Below are 24,490 nucleotides of genomic sequence, written 5' to 3' on the forward strand. Positions count from 1 at the left end.
CAGCTGAACCCCTGCAGAGAGCAGACAGAAATCAGAGAGGTAAACCAAGTGCTTCTCATCTGCCATCTGCCCATTTGTGCTTGTAAAGCATGAAGAGCAGATCTGGAAAAGGACAAGGTTTGTTTTAAGTTGCAGGCTGCTTGCTACCAAAATGTTTCAAAATAAAAAAAAAAAAGAATGAAAATATAAAACTTATATGGAAGGTAGTTCTCAAAGGAGTGGACAGCTTACAAATCAATTTTCAATGGAAAATGACACGTGAAGCTTCCCTTTGAGAGGTTAACTTTATAACAACAGGGCACCTAGGTTAATAGGACATGAAAGCATTTATTATTTTTTTAAAGACACTAAAGCACCCATGTGTTTTTATAAAATATTAGCACAACTCCAAAAGAAGTAGTGACTAGACGGTTAGGCACAAGCATTGTCTGCTTGAGGACGGTTCTAAACATGTATTTGAGCGTGTGTATTTTATAAAATGGGTGTAAATTGTCACTCCACCCCCAACTCTGCTCCCAAGTACATTACATTACATTAGAGATTTCTATTCCGCCATTACCTTGCGGTTCAAGGCAGATTACAAAAGAGATAAAAAAACGGAGGATTACAATGGAAGAACATTTGTCCTTTCTAGAGAGGTAATGAGTAGGTTATGTAGTTTCTGTGTGGCGGGAAGAGCGAGGGGGAAAAGATGGTAAGTTTGAAGTTAGGGCTGTTCAGGAATGTTTCTTGAAGAGTATAGTTTTTATTTCTTTTCTGAATTGTCTTGTAGTCTGGTGTCGTTATCAGTAGATTGGAGATTTGGTTCTCTAGTTTAGCTGCTTGAGTGGCCAGGAGGCCATCGTATAGTTTTTTCCGTTTTACTTCTTTGATTGAGGGATGCGTGAATGGGGTGTGTGGTTTTCTATGTCTGACTGAAGTGGTTTGGATGAGGCGGTTGTTCAGGTAGGTTGGGCTGTCTCCGTTTAAGGCTTTAAATAACATACAGTAGAATTTAAATAGTATTCTTTCTTGGATTGGTAGCCAATGTGAGTTGACGTATGCTTCTGTAATATGGTCGTGTTTTCTCAATGAGTAGATGAGTCTCAGAGTTGTCTTTTGGATTGTTTGTAGTTGTTTGTAGTCATTGTAGCAGGGCAGGGGAGGTAGAGGATGTTGCAGTAATCTAGTAGATTTAGGATTAGGGATTGTACTATAAACTGGAATTGTGTTTTTTTCAAAGAATTTCCTGACTTGTCTTAGGTTTCTCATCACTGCAAAGGATTTCTGTATTGTTTTATTTATTTGTGGTTGCATGGTGCAGAATCAGTCTATAGTCATTCCTAGTAGTTTTATGGTAGTTTGAATGGGATAGTTGATTGTGGTAATTTCTATATTGGTTATGGTTGGGACTTTGTCGTTTTCGAGGAGGATGAATTTAGTTTTGTCTGTGTTGAGTTTCAGTTTGTGATCTTTCATCCAGGTTGCTACTGTTTCTAAGTCTTATCTTAACAATCGCACTTCATCTGTGAAATTTAACAACGAAGACTCCACTACTTTTACCTCAACATTCGGAATCCCACAAGGATCCATTTTATCTCCATTATTATTTAATATTTTTTTATCACCATTATTAGAAACTTGTCAGGCCATAGGTTTTATTCCATACGCTTACGCGGATGATATTCAACTAATCCATCCTTTAGATCCCGGAAGTGCCACTGACATTGCCTCCATAAACCATAAACTAGAACAAATACATAATTGGTTGAATTCAAATAAATTATCATTAAATATCAATAAGACCAAATCCATTCTATTCAACTGGAAAAAAGACATTTGTCTTGCAAAACCATTTTTTCTTAATAACTTTCCTATCAGTACTGAAACTTCAATTAAAATTCTCGGGGTTATACTTGATGACAGTTTATCTTATCATGAACATATCTCTTCTATCGTCAAAAACTGTTTCTTCAAACTACGTCAGATAAGAGCCATTTCCAAATTTCTATACCCTTCTTCTTTAAAAATCCTAATACATTCATTTATCATTGCAAAAATCGACTACTGCAATGCTTTATTTTTAAACATCACTCAGAAGGAAAGAAGGCGACTTCAAATTATCCAGAATATGGCTATCAAACTTATCTACAACGCCAAAAAATTTGACCATGTATCCCCACTGATGATAGACGCGCATTGGTTACCAATTAACCACAGGATAATGTACAAAATAATGTTTTTAATCTTTAAGACTCTAATATCTAGCGAACCACAATTCATATCAAAATCACTGATCCCTTACAAACCACAACGATCTTTACGTTCATCCGAATCAAATTTACTATCTATCCCTTCTCTAAAAATCATCGGTACGAGAAGAGCAGATATTTTTACTGTAGCAGGTCCACAATGGTGGAACTCCCTTCCCCAGTACATTAGAATGGAACAAGATTTCTCAGCTTTTAAAAATTTTTTAAAATCTTATTTGTTTAGGGATGCCTATGACCTTTAAAAATTCTAATTTATCTACTTTGTTTAAATTAACATTCACAAAGAGTGCCTTGTAATTATTTACCCAACCTTTTGTTTTTCCCTTTTTTCCTACGCCCCTATTGTAACTTTACCCCCTTTTCCTCGCTTTCTTGTTAGTCAATATTGAAAATTGCTGTTTTTAAGTTTATATTAATGTTTTTATGTGTTATTATATTATGTACATCGCTTAGAATATTCAAAATAGGCGATACATCAAGAGTTAAATAAACTTGAAACTTGAAACTTGTTCAGTGTAGTGTGTTTGTAATGGCGGTCTTTGGTTGATCAAAAGGTATGAGAATGGTAATGTCATCTGCATAACTGTAGGTGGTGATGCCTAGATTATCTAGGTATGTTCCGAGAGATGCAGTGTATAGGTTGAAGAGAGTAGGGGATAGTGGGGATCCTTGTGGTATGCCGTAAGGGTTATACCAAGGTTCAGATTTTCCTGGGTATCCCACAAAAAAACAGTAAAAAAACTGAGATTAGTACAAAACACCGCCGTTCGCCTAATCTTCGGACTGAGAAAAAATGACCACATTAGCCCCTACTATAAAAAACTGCATTGGCTACCAATAGAAGCGCGAATACTATTCAAATTTGCCTGCATCTGTTTCAAACAAGTCTGGGAACTAGCACTTTCCTACCTGCAAACTCACTTCATTCTACACAACCCCACACGAACAACCAGAAACAAAAACATCTTTGCATACCCAAAGATCACAGGCTGCAGATACAAATCCTTCCTGGATAGAACCTTTATGTTCCAAGCGAATAGACAGCTAGTCTGGCTGAGAAACTACATAAATGAACCCAATCTGACTTACAGTGCATTCCGAAAATCAATTAAAACCGCCCTATTCGACAAATTCATTGACTAAAACAGTCCTCTCCCTCTCACTAGGATATCCCCTCTGTAAACACCTTTTCTTTCTCTCAAGAAGCTCCTTCTCATGTATTCTTTACCCATGGAACTCCAATTAGTATGTAAGCTTTCTATTTAGGCTTATTGTTATTCGCCGACTGTCCAGCCTTCTTTCAATGTGAACCGCCTAGAAGTTGCTTGACTATGGCAGTATAGAAAAATAAAGTTATTATTATTTGCTTTCTGCTGACGTATCTAGCGACTCCAATAATGAGGACTGTATCCTTGAAAGAAAAAGATTTTTTTTTTCTTGCTTCCTTTTATTGGTTTATTTAACTGTGGATTTTCCTGTATTTTGTTATTCTTGTATGTAACAAATATTAAATAAAGTATTTTTAAAAAAAGGGCTTTCTTTCTACATTAAAAAATAAAATAAAATAAATCCAAGAGTTAGAAGTGCTGGGAAAGAAGCCGAACTGCTTTGCCATGTGAACCTGTTGACACACTGAAAAAAAAAGACCGATTTACCAGGAATGCACACTACATGGATAATCTGACAAGGAAAAGAGTCATCCTCGGCAGTCTACCAAGTAGAAAGTCAACCATGCTCACTAGTGGAGTGAAATACTTCAGGTAAAGCATTGTCATCCATTTTGCCACAGCTCAGAGAAGCAAGCTGGCCATTTTGAAATCTGGATTAATGGAATGGCGCATCGTAGCATTTCCTCTGTGGGTTTGACACAGGGAGGGATTTCCCAAACTGACTGAGGTGCTGAGCCCCAGTTATTAGTCTGTTTCTTTGAAAGGTACCAAAAAAATTCAAGGTTTATCTAAGGTGGCCCCCTCACATCTGTGTAGAATTATGTTCCAGACTAATGTTTTCTTTGGCTCTTTAGTGGAGACTTGCAACATCTTACATGCACTGAAGTTCAGTAAGGAATGAGGTTTTGAAGGGCAGGATTCCTTTCACATCAATACTCCCGTCATGGAAAATGAGAAGGAAATCAGAAACAAAGTGATGACATACTTCCACTTTCCAAAATGCATTCAGGCCAGCATGTCTGGGATTTCTTGCAGTGTTTATATCCTGTCACAGTGGGACGGTCCTTCCTTAAAGGAACCTCCGGCCCTTGCACAATGTCAGCTCTGCATTTCCTACAAGATTTCTCCTTGAATGAACCCAGATACAGAAAGAAGCCTGGATCTTCCTGTGCTACATTAAAAGGAGTACATTTGGGAAAGAGACAGCAGCAGGATGGCAAAGACAATTCCTTGAATGGTCAACTGTTGTTCCCTAAATAGTTCAAGTTCGCTTAGCAGGACAATCCCTTCCTGTTCACACTGTCCAAATTTCAGACCCTAGTTTTATTCTCCACCTTCTTCCATGCCCCACATTAAGTAATTTGCACTATACTACCTCAAGAATCATGAAACATGGTCCTACTCAGGGCTGGCCCTGCCACTAGAAGGATTAGGTTTCTGCCTAGAGTAGCAGTGCGGCAGGAAAGCATCTTCTAGTTTCCTCTTCCTCACCCCATGTAGCATGTTCTTCCTACTGCCACGGCACCTCTTTCCAGCCACTTTGAAAGTACTGCACGCTGGAGAAGGGCCTTGCAGTAGAGGCTTGTACTCCAGCACTGCTGCTTCCCATCCTTCCCATTAACAGAAGTTCTTCATAAAAGGAAGAACTGGAGGTGGTAGTACTTGAATGCAGGCCTCTACTGCAAAGTTGTAAGCTAGTACGCTATACTTTAGAAGTGGATGGAAAGAGATGCAATGGCGCGGGAGCTTGCCGGATATAGGACAGGGGTAAGGAAGAGGAGATGAGACTGGACTGGGGGAAGATAGGGAGTGGAGTATAGATGGTAGGACCCTTGAGCTGCATCACTGAAGGTTGGCGTAGGGTGCTAGTTACCATTGGATTGGCTCTGGCCCCACTGTGCCCATCCAGCTGCCTCTGATCTACACTGGCTATCACAGTCCAGGAGCCGCCAGTACCCTCATCTGTTCTACAGCTAACCTGACAAATTATGATCTTGAAGTCCCAGTTGTCTGGCGTTGCTTTAGACCTGGAAGCAAAGGAACTCACTGAGGTGAGCTTTCATGAAGCCTGTGTCCTGCTACATACATGCCAATCTCCACAGCCCCAGCAAGCAGCAACATGGATCTCCTGTGCTTGTGCCAATATGTGGATCTCAGGTCTACCATACTTGCACATGTGCTGCGTCTCCCTCTCTTAACTGATCTAGCTATGCAGAGCCCCTACCGCACCCTTGCTTAAACTGCTCTTCTTATTAGACATTCCATCAGCTGTTAACTCCTTGAATTCTCACCCAGTACTAGATGGACCGAAGCGTTTTCCCATTGGTACTACATGGGACCTAGTGACAGTTATACTGGAACTACAGAATATTTTACTGAAGATTACCGAAATGCAGAAAAAGAACTGCATCAACGCAGAATGACAAATAGTGAGACTCTCAAGCACAAATTCAGCCAATTCCCCAAAAGGATTTCATATCTTTGCAGGATTGGATGTTTAAGAAAAATCTCTGAACTTATTTTCCTAGGACTATCAGTACGTTTCCCTCCCCTCTCTTTGCAGCTGCTGGCATTTTCCTACCTTTAAACAGCTATGTAATACTCTTGGTTAAAAGAAACAGGCTTACGTGACCAGCACAACCAGGGGAACTGTCAATATACCATTCAAATGTATTCCTTTTATAGTGTAATTTCTTACTGTAATGAAGTGCATTATTGGGGAAAGTACAGGGATGTTTCATTTCAGTTTGAGGTCTTAAGTTCTTGTCTATCTCCTTGTGTCTCTTCAAAATCTTGCTTCTGGGAGGCCTTTCCAGTTTCAGGGCAAGCTCTACTGCCGTTTGCTGTGAGATACTAATGGATCAAGGTACACCGTCAAAAGCGCGCTGACATTTGAGTGCAAAGAAATGCATGCCGCTGCTTTGAGGTCTTCTGTTTTACGCTGTGAGGGGAATGTATGTGTGGGGAACCCCCCCCAGTACATGGAAAACTCCCATTGGCCTTTTCGTTTTTGGTCTTCGAGAGTTTTCAGTGTAGTTGGGGGGGGTGAGGTTCTCCCCCCTTAGAGCACAAAAGGGAAGGCCTCAAAGCGGTGGCGCACATTTCTCTTGCGCGCAAATGTCGGCACGCTGTTGTCCTCCATGGTTTTGACACGTCACCGTGGAACACAGAGGTACATTACTGTATTTACATCACTATCTGCTTTTGATCTATTGCACCCAGAGACTTTCAGATTTCTGTGCTTTGGAGGTATGAAGAAACCTGTAACAAGACCCCCCACCCCCCCATGGAAGTTGGTTCATTCACAGCTTGAACTTTGATGGCCTTTCCACAGCAGATATTAAGAGAAAAAAAAAAATAAGGTATGTGCTGGGGAAGACATTAGCTATGGGTCTCGGGAAGGACAGGAGATTTCCAGTGTTTTTATAGCAGACCATTTGCAGCTGTGCAACTGATCTGTGCTCCAAAGCTGCAATTTCCCTGTTCAGCTTTGTGGCATTAAAGAAAGCTGAAAACAGAGCATGGAAATCCTCCAAGAACCTGAGTGCTATTCATCCAGTCACACAAGCAGCAGCAGATGGCATGAAACTAACTGCTCTCCAACTTATAAGAAATATGCATTTATTGTAAATAATTCAAAGTAATGCAGGGCAGTGGCATAGTAATGGTCCGCCCTGGGCGCTGTCTCTTCTCTCTACCCCTCCCTCCTTCCCCCCCATCCTCACTGCCCCGTACCTCTGTAATGTTCCTGGCACGAGCAGCGACCCCTGAGATGCTGTTACACCAGCTTCGGCTCTTCCTCTAACGTCACTTCCTGGACTCGCGTCTAGGTAGTGACAACAGAGGAAGAGACGACAGCAGCTTGGGGGTTGCTGCTCGCACCACAAATGTTACAGAGGACAGAAGGGAAGCGGCACACGCGCAGTAGGAGGGGGGGAAGAGAAGAAGGAATGGGAGGAGTGCCATCGCTCCAGGCGCCTCTCACCCTCACTATACCACTGATGCAGAGTGCGAGAAGTGTGGATAAGAAGCTAACTACTCACATCTAAGACCAGCTGAATTACTAGTACAGTGTTCCACCGGTCATTTGCGGTTGGCGGTCCCGGTCATTTGCGGTATTTTCAGACTGCGAACCACCGACAAGGAGAGGGCAGTGGGAGAGGCAACTCCTGATTGGATAAGGCCCGACTTCGTGCAGGAAGAGGCAGTTGGAGCGAACCGCGAGTGATTTCCTGCACTCGCGGCGCTCTGGCTGCTCTCCTGCTGCCCTCTCCCGCTGCCCTCTTCAGGCTCCCCCATGATACACCGTATTCATGGTTTTTCGAGATTTGCGGGGGTTCCTGGAACAGAACCCCCGCGAATCTCGTGGGCGCACTGTACACTCCTTCCTAAACAACTGGAAACCTCACCCTCTACATCTAAGAGACATTAAAGGACATAGGGTACCTTAGGTGTGTTGACATTCTCTTCCATAAATGGATTCTCCATCTGGCAGCTGGATGACTGGAAGGTGAAAGCTTCCATTGCTGAGGTATGGGGAAGACCTGGAGACCTCATCAATCTCACTGTCTGGGACAGCAGGTTCACCTGGGGAACACTAGTATTGGCCTAAAACATTCAAGAAGAGATATAAAGGCATGAGAAAAAGGAATTCAAAAAGTAACCAGCATTTGCATGTTTTCCTATTCATGCCACTTGTCCAACTTTACAGCTGACCAACTAGTTCATTTCCCCCCCCGTCCTAATGCACATTTTAATACTTTAAAATAAGTAAAATGTTCAAAACCTTAAAGTGCTCCGGAGAACAAGAGACTTTTTCCCTATTTTATTTTCCTTTCAGGGATTATGGGTGAAGATGAATAAAACTCCTAATTATAGTCCCTCCCAGTCAGCAGTAAGTAAACTTTATCTAATTAAAACGTGGTTCTATTTTGGAAAAAAAAAAACCCAACCCAAAAAACAAGTAAGAAGAACCAGCCCTGTTTCTGAAAGTGGAACAAAAAAAAAAAAATAAAATCACTCCAAAAATGTGTATTTTCTCAGGATATACGGTACATAAAGGCACAGACATATATGGCATAAAATTATAGCACCAACGATCCAAAACAAAACATTTCACAATTGCACTGCTGCATGTGTGTTACCAAGCCCAAGACGCCCCTGGCCCGATGCCTAGCACACCTCTTAAAGCAGATGTATCATCGTTACAAAATGACACATGCCTCACCATGTCTGTCTTGCTTAATTCTGTATCCACCGATCTGTTCAGGAGGAACCATTTTATTTCCCCTCAGATGAACTGTTCCACAAGATGCAGATTGCTAGAAACCAGCTGTACCCGCCTACCTTCCACACTGAAAATTAAAAGGTTGACCTGTGATATAATTATCGCTATGTTCTCTCCTTATTTGTTACTTCAGCGAGGTCAGGGCTGGTGCAAGGGTTCTGGGTACCTTAGCCTCACCCCCCACCCAAAGAACAATAGTAAATACAACATATCGTAAACAGCTTTATGGTAAATGCTTTATTTTATTATGTTATTTTGACTACTGTTCTTTGTATTTACTGTTCCAGTTAATTTTTGGTGAAACGGAGTAATGGACACTTTTCTATATCCTGGGAATACGTTTAATAAAGACTGCTTTCATTCTGTATGGTCTGCTTCAATAAAAGGCAACTGATTTTGTAGTCTTTAGAGTACCTCACTCCAAGGCATTAGCATAATCATTTTGGGGTATATGCTAGGGAACTTCATATGCTCAGAAGGCAGATCAGTTTCCTTCTACAGATTTTGGGGGTTGGGGTGGGGGCGAGGCCTTAAACCTCTCCCTCCAACTCCCCAGAGTGCCCTGCGGCACATGGTAGCTTCCTCCTAAGTCCAGTTGGAAGTCTATAAGGAGCCCCAAAAGAAAGCCACTCAAATTATGAAGAAAGGTTGCAGCTCTATAAGTGAGCGCCTCCTTGTAGGTGCCCTGATGCTGTGCAAGGAGAGCCTTTTTAGTAATGCCATCTGGGTACCCGATTCTATAGAATACTAGTGCAACCTGGCACACTTAGGCACCTGAAGCTACACCAGCCATACTGCTAGTGTAGTTCATAACCTTGTAGTCTTTGACTCTGACTTCTCATTTTCTACCCACATCCATCAGAATGCTAAAGCCTGTCGCTTCTAACTCTATATCACCACCAAAATTCACCCCTTCCTCTGAGTACACCCCTTCCTCTGAGTACCTGGATTGAAGACAAAGTTTTATTTTTATTTTTCTTTCCAGCTTATGATTTATCTTTAATCTTATCTATTGTTTTGCCTTTTGTCTTTGTTTTGTTCTATTTCTATCATTTAAATTTCTCCAGAATTCTACTGTTCAACGGCTCCCCCTTCTGCTTCTATTCCTTTCTCTCCTCTCTTCTACCTTCCAAAGTATTTAGATCAATGCTGTCTTGTTAAAATGTTTATTTTATTTTTATTTTTCCTCTAACTCTACTTTTCACTTCTCTATTACCCTCCAGGTACTTTAGTTAGATTGTGAGCCTTCGGGACAGTAAGGGAATTTTTCAAGTACCTTTCTTATTTCTAATCTTAATGTATATTTTCTGTAAACCGTTTAGAACCTAACGGATGTAGCGGTATATAAGAAATAAATTACATTACATTACATTACCTTGTCCACACTCTCGTAACCTCATGCATAGACTACTGCAATCTACTTTTTGAAGGTCTCCCGCTGAACTGCCTCTCCCCCCTGCATGACTTATCTTCTGCCAACCTCGCTACACTCACTTCACCGGCTTCCTATCCGCCTTCGCATATAGTTCAGACTCCTATTACTAACCTACAAGTGTATTCCTTCTGCAGCCCCTCAGTATCTCTCCTTTTGTTTCTCCTTATACACCTCCCCGAGAACTCCATTCCTCAGACAAATTGCTTTTATGCTAATAATAATAAGTTTATTTTTAGACCGCAATACCTTGCAGTAAAGTACGGTTTATTACAAGAAAAAAACTGAAAACACAGCGATAACCTCAAATTACTTAATGAAATCACAATTCATTAACTTGACCAATCAATTATACAAATTTATCTGTACCCTTCTCCTCCACTTCCAATTCCAGACTTTGTTCTTTTCAGCTCGCTGTCCCGTGTGCCTGGAATAAACTATCTGAATCCGTCCACCACGCCCCTTCCCTTCCCATTCAAAAGTAGGCTGAAACCCCACCTTTTTGAGACAGCCTTCAACTCATAACCTTATTTCCCCTCTGTTCACCACCCTAGCCAGCAATTTAACCATCTCCTCTAACTGTAACAGCTACCCTGGCATCCTGTCTGTCCTGATTGTTTAGATTGTAAGCTCACTCGAGCAGGGACTGTCTCCTTTGTGACCCAGTACAGCGCTACGTACGTCTGGTAGTGCTCTAGAAATAAATAGTAGCAGGACAGGTTTAAGAACCACTGTTCTAGAAGTTGCAGGTGTAACTGGAAGATATGCCACGCCCCTCTCAAGCTCCACCCCCTTGCATCTGCATACCACAGCACTTATGTGCATCATTACAGAATAACATTTAGGGCGCTGACACACATGAGCACAACCACAAGTGTCTGGTTAAACAACTGCCCTTAAAAATGACTAGCAACTAAAAAAATCGATTTTCTCCTCCTATCAGCTTATAGTACTATGTTTCAGCACTACACCCACTCCAAGCATTTTATCCTAAATACATTTTCAACCTAAGAAGTTAAAATAGCATCTCACAGCCAGCAGCAAAGTTAAAAAAAATGCACTGGTCATTCTTATCATTCAGAGCTGCTGCATAACACAAAGTCTCTAGCTTTTTGGCCTTACATAAGTCATTCAGAAATGGTAAAACCTGCCAACAGTTTAACAAGGACACTTCCTTCTAGTGTTTGGGCACGTCGGATCTTATTGAAAGCACCCATTTTACCACACCCACTATCATCAGTCTTAAGTACAGATGTGTGGAGTGGGGCCAACATCAGTCAAACACATGTGCAAATGTTACCTTCGCTCAGTGAGCAAGGGGAAGGGTTGAAAACAATAGGACGTTCAACAAAACATGTAAAAACGAGAAAGCAGCAAACCAGATGAAGGAGTAAGATAAGCAAGAAGACTGAATTTTGGTTAATAAACCAACTTGCTGTTTTTATCATGTTGATCTAGTCCCTGCTGGCAATTCTGCACAGAGCAAGTTGCCTGCAGTGCCAAGCTGCCTCTATTAATTCCACAACTATCTAGTTTTTGCTCAGTAGCAGACTGATAGTTCCAGCTGCCCTTCGACACATGGACGGCTAGCTTTCAATATTTGGGTTGCATGGATATACTGTATAGACTAGGCATACATTGCTGGCTGGATTGATTAGCTAGGCTGAAACTCTCTACTGAAATAGGCAATAATGCTCCCCTGATCTTCTGATGAACGATTAACTTTGTATTCATTAGAAGACCTCTGCTTTCTGAGCTGGGCTCCTGGACAGGTGCTGGTCCTATTAATTGTGGGGCACCCCTCCCCTGTGCGCACCCCCTTCCCTTCCCCCCTTTGACGTCACTTCCTAGATGCGGGTCCCGGAAGTGAAGTCAGAGAGAGCGCCAAAAAGGTATGGAGAAGGAAAGGGGTGTATGCAGCAAGAAGAGGAGCGAGGAGTGAGCAGGCAGCTGGGCGGGGAGCGAGTGAGCAGGCAAGCGGGGGGAGGAGGGGTGCTGCCCCGCCTGGGGCGGACCACACCCCTCTGCACTATACCACTGCCTATCAACACCAGTTCACTGGAGAGGAAACACCAGGGCTTCAGCAGAAGCCAAGGTACCTTATTTTTAATCTTTGGTCATCATTCGTTTTGGGTTTGAAAACCCCAGTTGCCAACTCCACTGGGTCGCCAAAAGTGCCGTTAGCAGTTTGGAATGAATAGGCATTGAGTATTTCTCAAAAGTAAGTGGCTGTAGACTGAGGGCCCCTTTTACAAAGTTGTCGTAGCAAGTACTAGTGCACACAGCCCATAGGAACTGAATAGGCTGCGTTGCATTTGCTGCGCCAGGATTCGCTTCTGTGGCTTTGTAAAAAGGGCCCTAAAACAGCAAAACTACTGTTAAGTAAGAGAGGGGATGACCATCTGACCCCACTATTCATCAAACTTCACTGGCTCCCAGTGGATTATAGGTTGCTTTTTAATATCTTATGCCTATTTTCAAGGCCTTGCATTGTTATCTCTCTCAATACTTGGCAAACCAAGAACATAAGCTTTATAGAATGCTTCAATTCATTGCAGCAGGCTTTGTAACAAGATCCAGGTTCTTCAGATGTTAAGCTGGTTATAACTTGGAAGACTGCTTTTAGATATTTTTTCCCAGTATCTTGAACTCCATTCCTCTGGAATTATGGCGACAGCCAAATTCTCTTAAGCTTTGAAAAAGTGAAGACCTGGTTGTTCATGCATTGATTTTGACTAGCGGATATTTTTAACATTTTTTGGGGCATGTATTACGTCCTATAATTGTATTTTGTTTCTGAATGTAACCTGTCCTGAGCTATTGTTGATAGGGCGTGGATGTCAATTTGCATTTATTTATTTAAACTTGATTTTTGTTCTGTGCCAGATGCAGTAAAGCTTTGATGATGTCCTAATATAACCTGCTCTTACTGTGTAATCTGTATCTGGAACCATAATCCCTGTTATAAGTGCAGGTGCTTCAAAGTATTGTGTGGTTTTCAAAGCTATGGGGAAGGGGAACCTTTACAGGATTACGTAAACCGGCAAATGCATCACTATGTGTAATCATTTTACAAAGGGTCTTCTGGGGGGGGGGGATGTTGGAAGAGATTCTGAACAGATCCCAGTGTCAACTCAACTGTGCACTGTTCTAAGTACTTTATGCACCCTTAACAATGGCATTTAAAACCACACCCTAGCACAGTTAAAATATGTTTTTAGAAACACTCCCATGCTGAACCTTTCCATCACTACTTTTGCTTTGATTTGTGCTTCAGGCTTTCTGTTTACATTCCCAGCACTGCAACCCTTCAGAAGGCAGGCCTCAGCTTGTGCATTCATCCAGGCACCTGGTTCTTGCCTTCAGATATTATAATTATATCACAGAAGTCTATCCAGTACTGATTATCTAGGTTCTGAAACTTGTCCTGGAGGACCCACCAGCTCGTCAGAATTCTCTAATGAATATGGATGAGAGATCTGCACAAAATCAAGGTGACAGGCATGCAAATCTGTCTCATGTATATTCATTAGAGATATCCTGAAAGCCCGACTGGATGGCTGTTTCCCAGGGCAGCTTTGAGAACCATTGCTTTAGGGGGCTATAATTTCATTTAATATATGTTTAAAAACATTTCATTTCAAGTTTTCAGCACCTGAAGTGCAACCAGGGCCCTCTAGGTCAAACAGGTGGAGAAGGAGAAACTGAAACTTGAAATTTGCTATTTGAGATGCCAACCTCTATGCCAGGCTCTTTGATTAGAAAGTTACTACCTCACTAGCAGTTAGCCTACAGCATGGAACAAATCCCTCTGTAGCCTTTCTGATGTTCAGAAGCCGCTGTAACACCAGGATCAACAACACAGCATTGCTATTAAGCTAAAATAAACCATACTAGTTGTCTTAAAAAACAGGATGCTCCAGAGAAGCCACTTAGTCAAAGATCCATACAAAAAAGGAGATTATCGCTGAAAAATAGCTGGAAAGCGATGACCACAAATGCTCGCAGTCTAAGCAACAAAGTTCATGATCTGCAAGCCCTGATATTAGAGGCAGATCTAGATATTGTTGCTATCACAGAAACATGGTTCAGTGAATCACATGGATGGGATGCAAACATACCGGGATATAATCTTTTTAGGAAGGACAGAGATGGTCATAAAGGTGGAGGAGTAGCTTTCTATGTAAAGATCAATATCCAAGCGACCGAAATGCAAGGGACCTGGGGAGAGGAAGAAGCGATATGGATTGCTCTGAAAAGATTGCTCTGAAAAGAGAAGATGGAACTTCTATCTACGTGGGTGTAGTCTACAGACCTCCGACTCAATCGCAGCAAATTGATAAGGATCTGATTGTGGATATCCAAAAGTTTGGAAGGAAAGAGGAGGTTCTGCTGTTGGGAGATTTCAACCTGCCGGATGCGGACTGGAATGTTCCGTCTGCGGAATCGGAAAGAAGTAGGGAGATTGTGGATGCCTTTCAAGAGGCTCTGCTCAGACAAATGGTGACGGAACCCACAAGGGAAAAAGTGATATTGGATCTGGTCCTCACAAATGGAGAGAGTATCTCTAATGTTCGAGTGGGTGCTCACCTGGGTAGTAGCGATCATCAAACGGTTTGGTTTGATATAACGGCTAAAGTGGAGAGCGGCCGCACGATACTTAAAGTCCTAGATTTCAAGTGTACGGACTTTAATGCAATGGGAAAGTACCTGAAGAAAGAGCTGTTAGGATGGGAGGACATAAGAGAAGTGGAAAGACAGTGGTCTAAGCTGAAAGGAGCGATAAAAATGGCTACGGACCTTTATGTGAAGAAAATCAATAAAAGCAAGAGAAAAAGGAAGCCGATATGGTTCTCCAACCTAGTGGCTGAGAAAATAAAGGCGAAAGAGTTGGCGTTCATGAAATATAAAAAAACTCAAGAAGAGGAGAGCAGAAAGGACTACAGGGTGAAACTGAAAGAAGCCAAGAGAGAGATACGTTTGGCGAAGGCACAGGCGGAAGAACAAATGGCTAAAAATGTAAAACAGGGAGATAAAAATTTTTTCAGATATATTAGTGAAAGGAGGAAGATAAAAAATGGAATTGCTAGGCTAAAAGATGCTGGGAACAAATATGTGGAGAGTGATGAGGAGAAAGCAAATGTGCTAACAAATACTTCTGTTCTGTGTTCACAGAAGAAAATCCTGGAGAAGGACCGAGATTGTCTGGCAAAGTTACACGAGAAAATGGAGTAGATTCTGTGCCGTTCACGGAGGAGGGTGTTTATGAGCAACTTGAAAAACTGAAGGTGGACAAAGCGATGGGACCAGACGGGATCCATCCCAGGATACTAAGGGAGCTCAGAGAGGTTCTGGCGAGTCCTATTAAAGACTTGTTCAACAAATCTCTGGAGACGGGAGTGATTCCTGGGGATTGGAGGAGAGCGGATGTGGTCCCCATTCATAAAAGTGGTCACAGGGATGAAGCAGGAAACTACAGGCCAGTGAGCCTCACTTCAGTTGTTGGAAAAATAATGGAAGTGTTGCTGAAAGAAAGGATAGTGTATTTCCTTGAATCTAATGGGTTACAGGATCCGAGGCAACATGGCTTTACAAAAGGTAAATCGTGCCAAACGAACCTGATTGAATTTTTTGATTGGGTAACCAGAGAGCTGGATCGAGGACATATGCTAGATGTAATTTACTTGGATTTCAGCAAAGCCTTTGATACAGTTCCTCATAGGAGGCTGTTGAACAAACTTGAAGGGCTGAAGTTAGGACCCAAAGTGGTGAACTGGTTCAGAAACTGGCTGTCGGACAGACGCCAGAGGGTGGTGGTTAATGGAAGTCGCTCGAGGGACTAGTGGAGTCCCTCAGGGTTCGGTGCTGGGGCCAATCCTGTTCAATAAGTATGTAAGTGACATTGCTGAAGGGTTAGAAGGAAAAGTGTGCCTTTTTGCAGATGATACCAAGATTTGTAACAGAGTAGACACCGAAGAGGGAGTGGAGAATATGAAAAAGGATCTGCAAAAGTTAGAGGAATGGTCTAATGCCTGGCAACTAAAATTCAATGCAAAGAAATGCAGAGTAATGCATTTGGGGATTAATAATAGGAAGGGACCGTATATGCTGGGAGGAGAGAAGCTGATATGCACGAACGGGGAGAGGGACCTTGGGGTGATAGTGTCCGAAGATCTAAAGGCGAAAAAACAGTGTGACAAGGCAGTGGCTGCTGCCAGAAGGATTCTGGGCTGTATAAAGAGAGGCGTAGTCAGTAGAAGGAAGAAGGTGTTGATGCCCCTGTACAGGTCATTGGTGAGGCCCCACTTGGAGTATTGTGTTCAGTTTTGGAGACCGTATCTGACGAAAGACGTAAGAAGACTTGAGGCGATCCAGAGGAGGGCGACGAAAATGATAGGAGGCTTGCGCCAGAAGACGTAAGAGGAGAGACTGGAAGCCCTGAATATGTATACCCTAGCGGAAAGGAGAGACAGGGGAGATATGATTCAGACGTTCAAATACTTAAAGGGTATTAACGTAGAACAAAATCTTTTCCAGAGAAAGGAAAATGGTAAAACCAGAGGACATAATTTGAGGTTGAGGGGTGGTAGATTCAGGGGCAATGTTAGGAAATTCTACTTTACGGAGAGGGTGGTGGATGCCTGGAATGCGCTCCCGAGAGAGGTGGTGGAGAGTAAAACTGTGACTGAGTTCAAAGAAGCGTGGGATGAACACAGAAGATTTAGAATCAGAAAATAATATTAAATATTGAACTAAGGCCAGTTACTGGGCAGACTTGCACGGTCTGTGTCTGTGTATGGCCGTTTGGTGGAGGATGGGCAGGGGAGGGCTTCAATGGCTGGGGAGGGCTTCAATGGCTGGGAGGGTGTAGATGAGCAGAGATTTCGGCAGTTGGAACCCAAGCATAGTACCGGGTAAAGCTTTGGATTCTTGCCCAGAAATAGCTAAGAAGAAAAAAAAAATAAAAAAAAAAATTTAAATTGAATCAGGTTGGGCAGACTGGATGGACCATTCGGGTCTTTATCTGCCGTCATCTACTATGTTACCTATTTTTGTGCTTTCAAAACTGCACCTAAGACCACCCTCCCACCTTTTCTTCTGAAAACCTGTATGTAGATCATACTTAGTCAAAAAGAAATGTTATCACAGCATACAGAAGCCATGACCTTTGAAGTGCAAGGTAGCTACTAGCAGCACTCCTCCTGCCTGGAAAGGACCATTATATGCTTCCTGCTTTTTGCATGTGTTAAGCAGCTCAGGAGACAGGAGGTATCCAGCCATGACTGGAAGCATGGCACAATTTCTCCCTCCAACTATGCATGCTATCCGGGCCTTTCTTTCATCAACAGGAAATCATTTCAATCTGGACATTTTCTAGGACATCCAGGAATCTCTCCAATGAGTAGAGGTTGAACCCTGCTACTTGAAATATGCAACTTTTCTTATTTGAAGTCCCTATGATTCCTTGCTCCTCACCAAGTTGAAATGCTGCTTTTCAAAATTACATGGGCCAAGCTTTCTGCTAGAAGTGATCAGGGGATATCTTTCAGATCTGAAGCCAATTACCTAATTAATAAACAAAACTAAACTAAAACTTAGTTTTATAGACCGAGTCAACCAAGAGGAGCTCGACTCCCGGAAACTACAGGCCGGTGAGCCTGACTTCAATTATAGGGAAGATGGTGGAAGCTATGATCAAGGATGGTATTTGCGAGCATATCGAGAGATATGGCCTACTGAGAACAAGCCAGCATGGATTCTGTAAGGGAAGGTCATGCTTAACGAACCTTCTGTACTTCTTTGAGGGAATAAGCAGTCGGGTGGACAATGGGGAACCTATAGACATCATTTACCTTGATTTTCAAAAGGCTTTCGACAAGGTGCCACATGAAAGGCTGCTTAGGAAACTGTGGAACCACGGGGTGGGAGGGGATGTGCACAGATGGATCGAGCACTGGTTGTCGGGTAGACTGCAGAGGGTCGGAGTAAAGGGACAATACTCTGACTGGCGGGGAGTCACAAGCGGTGTGCCACAGGGATCGGTGCTGGGGCCGTTACTCTTCAACATATTTATCAATGACCTGGAAAAAGAGGCAAAGTGCGAGGTTATAAAATTTGCAGACGATACCAAACTGTGCGGCAGAGTTAGGTCTAGGGAGGAGTGTGAGGACCTGCAAAGGGACCTGGACAAGCTGGAAGACTGGGCAAATGGCAAATGCGCTTTAACGTGGAAAAATGCAAGGTCATGCATATAGGGAAAAAGAACCCGTTGTTCAAATACAAATTGGGGGGGGCATTATTGGGAGACAGCAGTCTTGAGAGAGACTTGGGTGTGCTGGTGGATGCATCACTGAAGCCATCTGCACAGTGCGCAGCAGCCTCGAAAAAAGCCAACAGGATGCTGGGCATCATAAAGAGGGGCATAACAACCAGGACGCAGGAAGTCATCATGCCATTGTATCGAGCTATGGTGCGTCCACATCTGGAGTACTGCGTTCAATATTGGTCGCCGTACCTCAAGAAGGACATGGCAGTGCTTGAGAGAGTCCAAAGGAGAGCAACGAAACTGGTAAGAGGGCTGGAACACTGCCCATACGCCGAGAGGTTGGATAGGCTGGGGCTCTTCTCTCTGGAAAAAAGGAGGCTCAGGGGAGATATGATAGAGACCTTCAAGATCATGAGGGGCATAGAGAGAGTGGATAGGGACAGATTCTTCAGGCTGAAGGGGTCAACAGGCACGAGGGGGCATTCGGAGAAACTGGAGGGAGATAGGTTCAGAACAAATGCAAGGAAGTTTTTCTTCACCCAAAGGGTCGTGGACACTTGGAATGCGCTACCGGAGGAAGTGATCAGGCAGAGTACGATACGGGGATTCAAACAGGGATTGGACGAATTCCTGAGGGATAGGGGGATCATGGGATACTGAGAGAGGTGCTGGGATGTAACACAGGTATAGAAAGCAAACCAAGTAATAAGTATAGAAATCCAACCAGGTCGTGCATGTGCAAGACCAGAGGGTTAAGACTTCGATGGGAAGATAAGACTCAATGGGAAACCAAGGTGGCAAGGGGGCCCCTTCTGGTGACTCAGACAGGCCGTGACCTGTTCGGGCCGCCGCGGGAGCGGACTGCTGGGCAGGATGGACCTGTGGTCTGACCCAGCGGAGGCACTGCTTATGTTCTTATGTTCTTATCAATTTAACAAGGAAGAGTAATTTGGAAAAGCGTTCAATCAAATAATATGAATAAACTTGAAACTTGAAGAGACTAAAATAAAATTTCCAAAATGTTTAGCAAACAAAAAAGTTTTCAGAACTTTCCAGAATAAAGCAAAAGAACCTAAGCTTCTTAATAGCTGTAAAGCATTCCAGAATTCAGTTAATTTAAAAGTAAAAGCATAACTAAATCTCTTAAAGGTTCTGTTTTTACCACTGAGAGAGGGAAATGTAAGTTTTAATTTTTGAGAACTTCTGGCCAGATGAGATCTATGAATATTCCAGTCTAAAGGAATCAAAGTGGCAAAAATGCCAAATAAAACACCATGATGCTGCCGCCATGAAGGGGAATAAGGTAAATGGGCCAGGCAGCGAATCAAATGACCTTAAAAGTTCATACGGAGCCAAAAAGATGTTATTTAGAACCAGTGGTTCCCAAACCTGTCTTGAAGGACCCCCAGGCCAGTCGGGTTTTCAAGATAGCCCTAACGAATATGCATGGAGCAGAACTGCATTCCTGGCATCTCCATTATATGCAAATCTCTGTCATGCATATTCATTAGAGCTATCTTGAAAACCCGACTGGCCTGGGGGTCCTCCAGGACAGGTTTGGGAACCACTGTTTTAGACTAAAAGGCAACTAAGATTTTTTTTTAAATATGGGGGCAGAGACTGGGGAAACCCAGATAAAAAGAGTAAGATAGTAAGATCAGCTGGGCTAATGAGTCATTACCTTGGCAACTGTCTGTTCTGCAATGGTGCTGGGTCGCCGCTGACGGGCATCAAGTCGAGGCTCAACTGGGAAACTGCTCCGGTGGGATTTCAAACGTTCCACAAGCAAATAGTAAATGGCAGCAAAATGGTTGTAACTCTTGCCCTGCAGAGACTGTGAAGAGAACAGAAAAGAAAAAGGCTGCAGTGAAAAGGAAGTAAATGTGATGGTTACCACCACTTTCCAGCAGACAAGAACTGTGCTTTTTCTCCACACACTAATATGGATACTTTTATTATAAGACTATCAAGAAATTGGCTTATCATAGATTCACAATAAGAGTTTTTGTCATTTCTGAGACATCACAATTCTTAAGGTTATCAAGGCCTAGTAAAAAAACAAAACAAAACAACTAATCTAATCTAATCCTTAGGTTTGTATACCGCATCATCTCCATGTTCATAGAGCTCGACGCGGTTTACAGTAGGAGAAATAGGAAGGAACTACAACAGAGGGTTAGAGGTAGAAGTGTGAAGAAAATTTACAGGACTTGGGATGCCAAGATATAAGAGTTTCCTTGATTCCTAAGTTGGAGGGAGACTTACATTTTTTGAGAAAAGCCAGGTTTTCAGATGTTTGCGGAAAACTTGGAGAGAGCTCAAGTTCCGAAGAGGGGAGTTAAGGTTGTTCCAGAGCTCAGTGATTTTGAAGTGGAGGGAGGTCCCTAGCTTTCCTGTGTGGGAAATGCCTTTTAGCGAGGGGAAGGATAGTTTTAATTTGTGGGAGGATCTGGTGGTATTAGGGTTTGAGGAATCAAGTCTTATAAGATCTCAAGAATAGAAAAGTTTTTAACCAACAGCAAAATATCTTGTAATATAGATGTATAACATTTACTTATATTTGGACTTATCTACTGCCTTTTTGAAGAAATTTACCCAAGGCAGTGTCCCCAACCCTGTGCTGGAGGACCACTAGGCCAGTCGAGTTTTCAGGATAGCCCTAATGAATATGCGTGGAGCAGATTTGCATGCCTGGCACCTCCATTATATGCAGATCTCTCTCATGCATATTCATTAGGGCTATCCTGAAAACCTGACTGGCCTGGTGGTCTTCCAGGACAGGGTTGGGAACCACTGGTGTAGAGCAAGAATAATCCTGAAGAGGTGCTGAGTGAGAATCTGCCAAGGGGAAGAAAAACTCCATTGGAATATTCTACCTGCTGGCAATCAGTCTTGGGAAAAGGCAAACTTGGGCTTCAGTAGGTTATATCATTGTCTTTCTTTATAACCTTTTTTTAGTTCAGTACTCTGTTTTTTCAGCAAAGTCAGTTTAGACAATAGTGTAGCTTTTAGAAGCTTAGTCTAGGTTAGTATTTTAAGTTGCAGTTGAGGAGTCTTTGTGCAGACAGAAAATGCTGTCTTTAATTTGAATCCTTCATGAAGGATGTGAAGGAACTGAGAGAGAAGGTGGCAAGGCTGAGAAGCATCTGTGAGAATAAGAGATACATCAATGAAATGCTTCATAAGGAATCAAAGATTTCCAGCAGTGGGGAAGAAGAAGCCATGCTGATGGAGGATAGCTTAACCCAGGTTACGAGACCCTGCAGGATCGATACTGTGACTCTACCTACCCTTGAACTGAAGAACTGGTATGCAGCCTTGGAAGTGGAAGAGGTGAGAGCATCCTAGGGAGAAAAAGGACCAAAGCTTGAAATCCCCAAAGTTGCTGGATCTGTGACTACTAGGAGGTGAAAGGTAGTGGTGGCTGATGATTCCTTTCTGAGAGGTACAGGGGTGTCAATGTGCAGACCAGACATGATGTCCTAGGAGGTGTGCTGTCTGCCTGGTGCCAAAACTCAAGATGTTATGGAAAGGTTGTCGAGGCTCATCAAGCCTGATGACTATTATCCAATCCTACTTATCCATGTTGGCACTAATAATACCGCAAGGTACCCCTCAGAACATATCAAAAGTGACTTTGTGGCTTTGGGAGAGAAGGTGAAGCAGTCAGGTGCACAGATGGTATTCTCATCGATCCTCCCTATTGAGGGTAAAGGCCAGGGCAGAGAGGCTCACATCCTGGAGATGAATGCGTGGCTGCGCAGATGGTGTCATCATGGACATCTTGGCTTCATGGACTATGGGATGATTTTCCAATGGTTACTGAGCAGGGATTGTGTGAATCTATCAAAGAAGGGAAGAAATGTCTTCAGCAGCAGACTAGCTAACCTACTGAAGAGGGCTTTAAACTAGAATCATCGGGGCAGGGTGATCAAAGCCCCCAGGTAAGTGAATCACTAAATTATCTTTACATAAATGAGAAAAAGGGGCAATGTCTGGAAAACAGTTTATACTAATGTTCGAAGTATGGGGAACAAGATTCTTGATCTAGAGGCTGAGTTGGATTTAGTGGTGATCATGGAGACATGACTCAAGAAGAGCCATGACTGGGATATAGTTATACTAGGCTATAATCTGTTATAAGGCAGGGTAGAAAGAAAAGGAGGGAGGGGTGGCATATGTTAAAGATCAAATTAAAGCCACACAATTGCAGAATCTAAAAGGTAAGGAAGTAGTGCTGTGGGTCAAACTGGAAAGTGGGAATGGAAAATATATTTATATTGGTATGATATACAGACCTCAACAGATGGAAGATGGAGACAAAGATTTAATAGAAGACATTCAAAATACAGCTGTAAAAGGTGAAGTACTACTAAAACAAGATTTTAATGTGTCAGATGTTGATTGGGGTATCCCTATTGTGGGATCTTGTAGAAATAGGAAGATCTTGGATTCTCTGCAAGGAGAACTGTTTCAGAAGTTGGTAATGGAACCCACATGGGATAGGCTGGAAGGAAAAGACCTGCTAAACTAAACTAAACTAAACCTTAAGTTTGTATACCGCATCATCTCCACAGAAGTAGAGCTCGACACGGTTTACAGGAATTACAAAAGAAAGGAGTTACAATGGGAAGAAGAAGAGCTTGGTAATAAGGGGAGAGAGAAGGGATTAAGTGTAGAGGAGAGGGAGGGAGTGGTTACATTTTGGAGAAAAGCCAAGTTTTCAAATGTTTTCTGAAGTGTTGGAGGGAGGTCGCACTCCGGAGAGGGGCGGATAAGCTGTTCCACAGCTCGGTGATCTTGTAGAGGAGGGATGTTCCAAGTTTACCTGTATGGGAAATGCCTTTTAAAGAGGGGAATGATAGTATGAATTTCTGAGAGGATCTGGTGGAGTTGGGATTTGCGGAGAGCCAGGATAGTGGAAACAGGGGAGGAAGGATACCGTGTAATGACTTGAAGGTTAGGCAGGCGCATTTGTAGTGGACCCTGAGGAAAACTGGGAGCCAGTGAAGCTTAGATAGTAGCGGGGAGACGTGGTCAAATTTGCTTTTTGCGAAAATTAATTTAGCCGCGGTATTCTGAATCCGCTGGAGTCTGAGAAGACTTTTCTTTGTTAGGCTTAGGTAGATGGAGTTGCAGTAATCCAGTCTAGAAAGAATAATGGATTGAACGAGGATAGCGAAGTGTTGTTGGTGGAAGCAGGATCTGACTTTTCTTAGCATGTGAAGGTTGAAAAAGCATTTTTTTACTAAGGAGTTGAGGTGATCGTTGAAGGACAGTGTAGAGTCCATGATGATTCCCAGAACTTTGCTTGAGTGTTCAAGCGGCAGGTTGTTGCCTGAGGACAGCGAACTTGTTGCAAGAGTGAAGATGTTGGACTTTTGAAATTAAAGAGGCCAAAAGGGATTCAGTGCTAAAGTTGGGTCTGAAGCCATGTTGGTAGGGTAGTAGAATGGAGAATCTCTCAAGATAGGATGAGAGTTGGGTGGCTATGATGGACTCCAGCATCTTGGTCAGGAGAGGAATGTTAGCTATTGGGCGATAGCTGGACGGTGTGGAGGGGTTTAGATCGGCTTTTTTCAAAAGAGGGGATAAGGCAATGACTCCCATTTCTGCAGAAAATAGGCCTGAGAGTAAAGCAGAATTTATAAGTTTGGTGAGAGATGAGATGGCTTGTGTGGGAATATTTTCGTATAAGTAGGAGGGGAAAGGATCCAAGGTGCAGTTGCAGGATTTTAACTTGAGGCAGAGTTTGGAGACCTGGGAATCGGAGACGAGATCGAAGGTGGTCCAGGATCTATCGGCTGGGATATGGTTGGCATCGGTTAGATTGGGGTTGGAGGCGGCGAGCACAAGGGAGTTATAAGAGGGTGTTGGAGGGAAGGAGCATCGTAAGGTGGTGACTTTCTCATTGAAGAATTTTGCTAGTTCATCAGCAGATGGAGAGGAGAGGGGTGTGGCGGAATCATGTTTGGAGGATATGGAACGCCAAATGTTGAACAGTGTATTACTTTGGTTGTTGGATCTGGAGATTTTATTGCCATAGTAGTTCTTCCTTGATTTCCTGCTGTCAATTCTGGGAAC

At 42.9% G+C, this 24,490-nt stretch overlaps 1 protein-coding gene across 1 annotated transcript in view; it reads right to left on the reverse strand.

Moving 5' to 3' along the window:
* Positions 1 to 24,490, reverse strand: part of SIK2 (salt inducible kinase 2) — a 160,990-nt gene that overhangs the window by 26,398 nt on the left and 110,102 nt on the right. The window contains exons 8-9 of the mRNA XM_033918190.1: positions 20,088 to 20,240; positions 7,868 to 8,029 (exon numbers count right to left, since the gene is read on the reverse strand). Of these exons, the coding sequence (XP_033774081.1) occupies positions 7,868 to 8,029; positions 20,088 to 20,240 (315 nt within the window). The remainder of the gene's footprint in view (positions 1 to 7,867; positions 8,030 to 20,087; positions 20,241 to 24,490) is intronic.

Source organism: Geotrypetes seraphini, chromosome 13, assembly GCF_902459505.1.
Source record: "Geotrypetes seraphini chromosome 13, aGeoSer1.1, whole genome shotgun sequence".
NCBI lineage: Eukaryota > Metazoa > Chordata > Amphibia > Gymnophiona > Dermophiidae > Geotrypetes > Geotrypetes seraphini.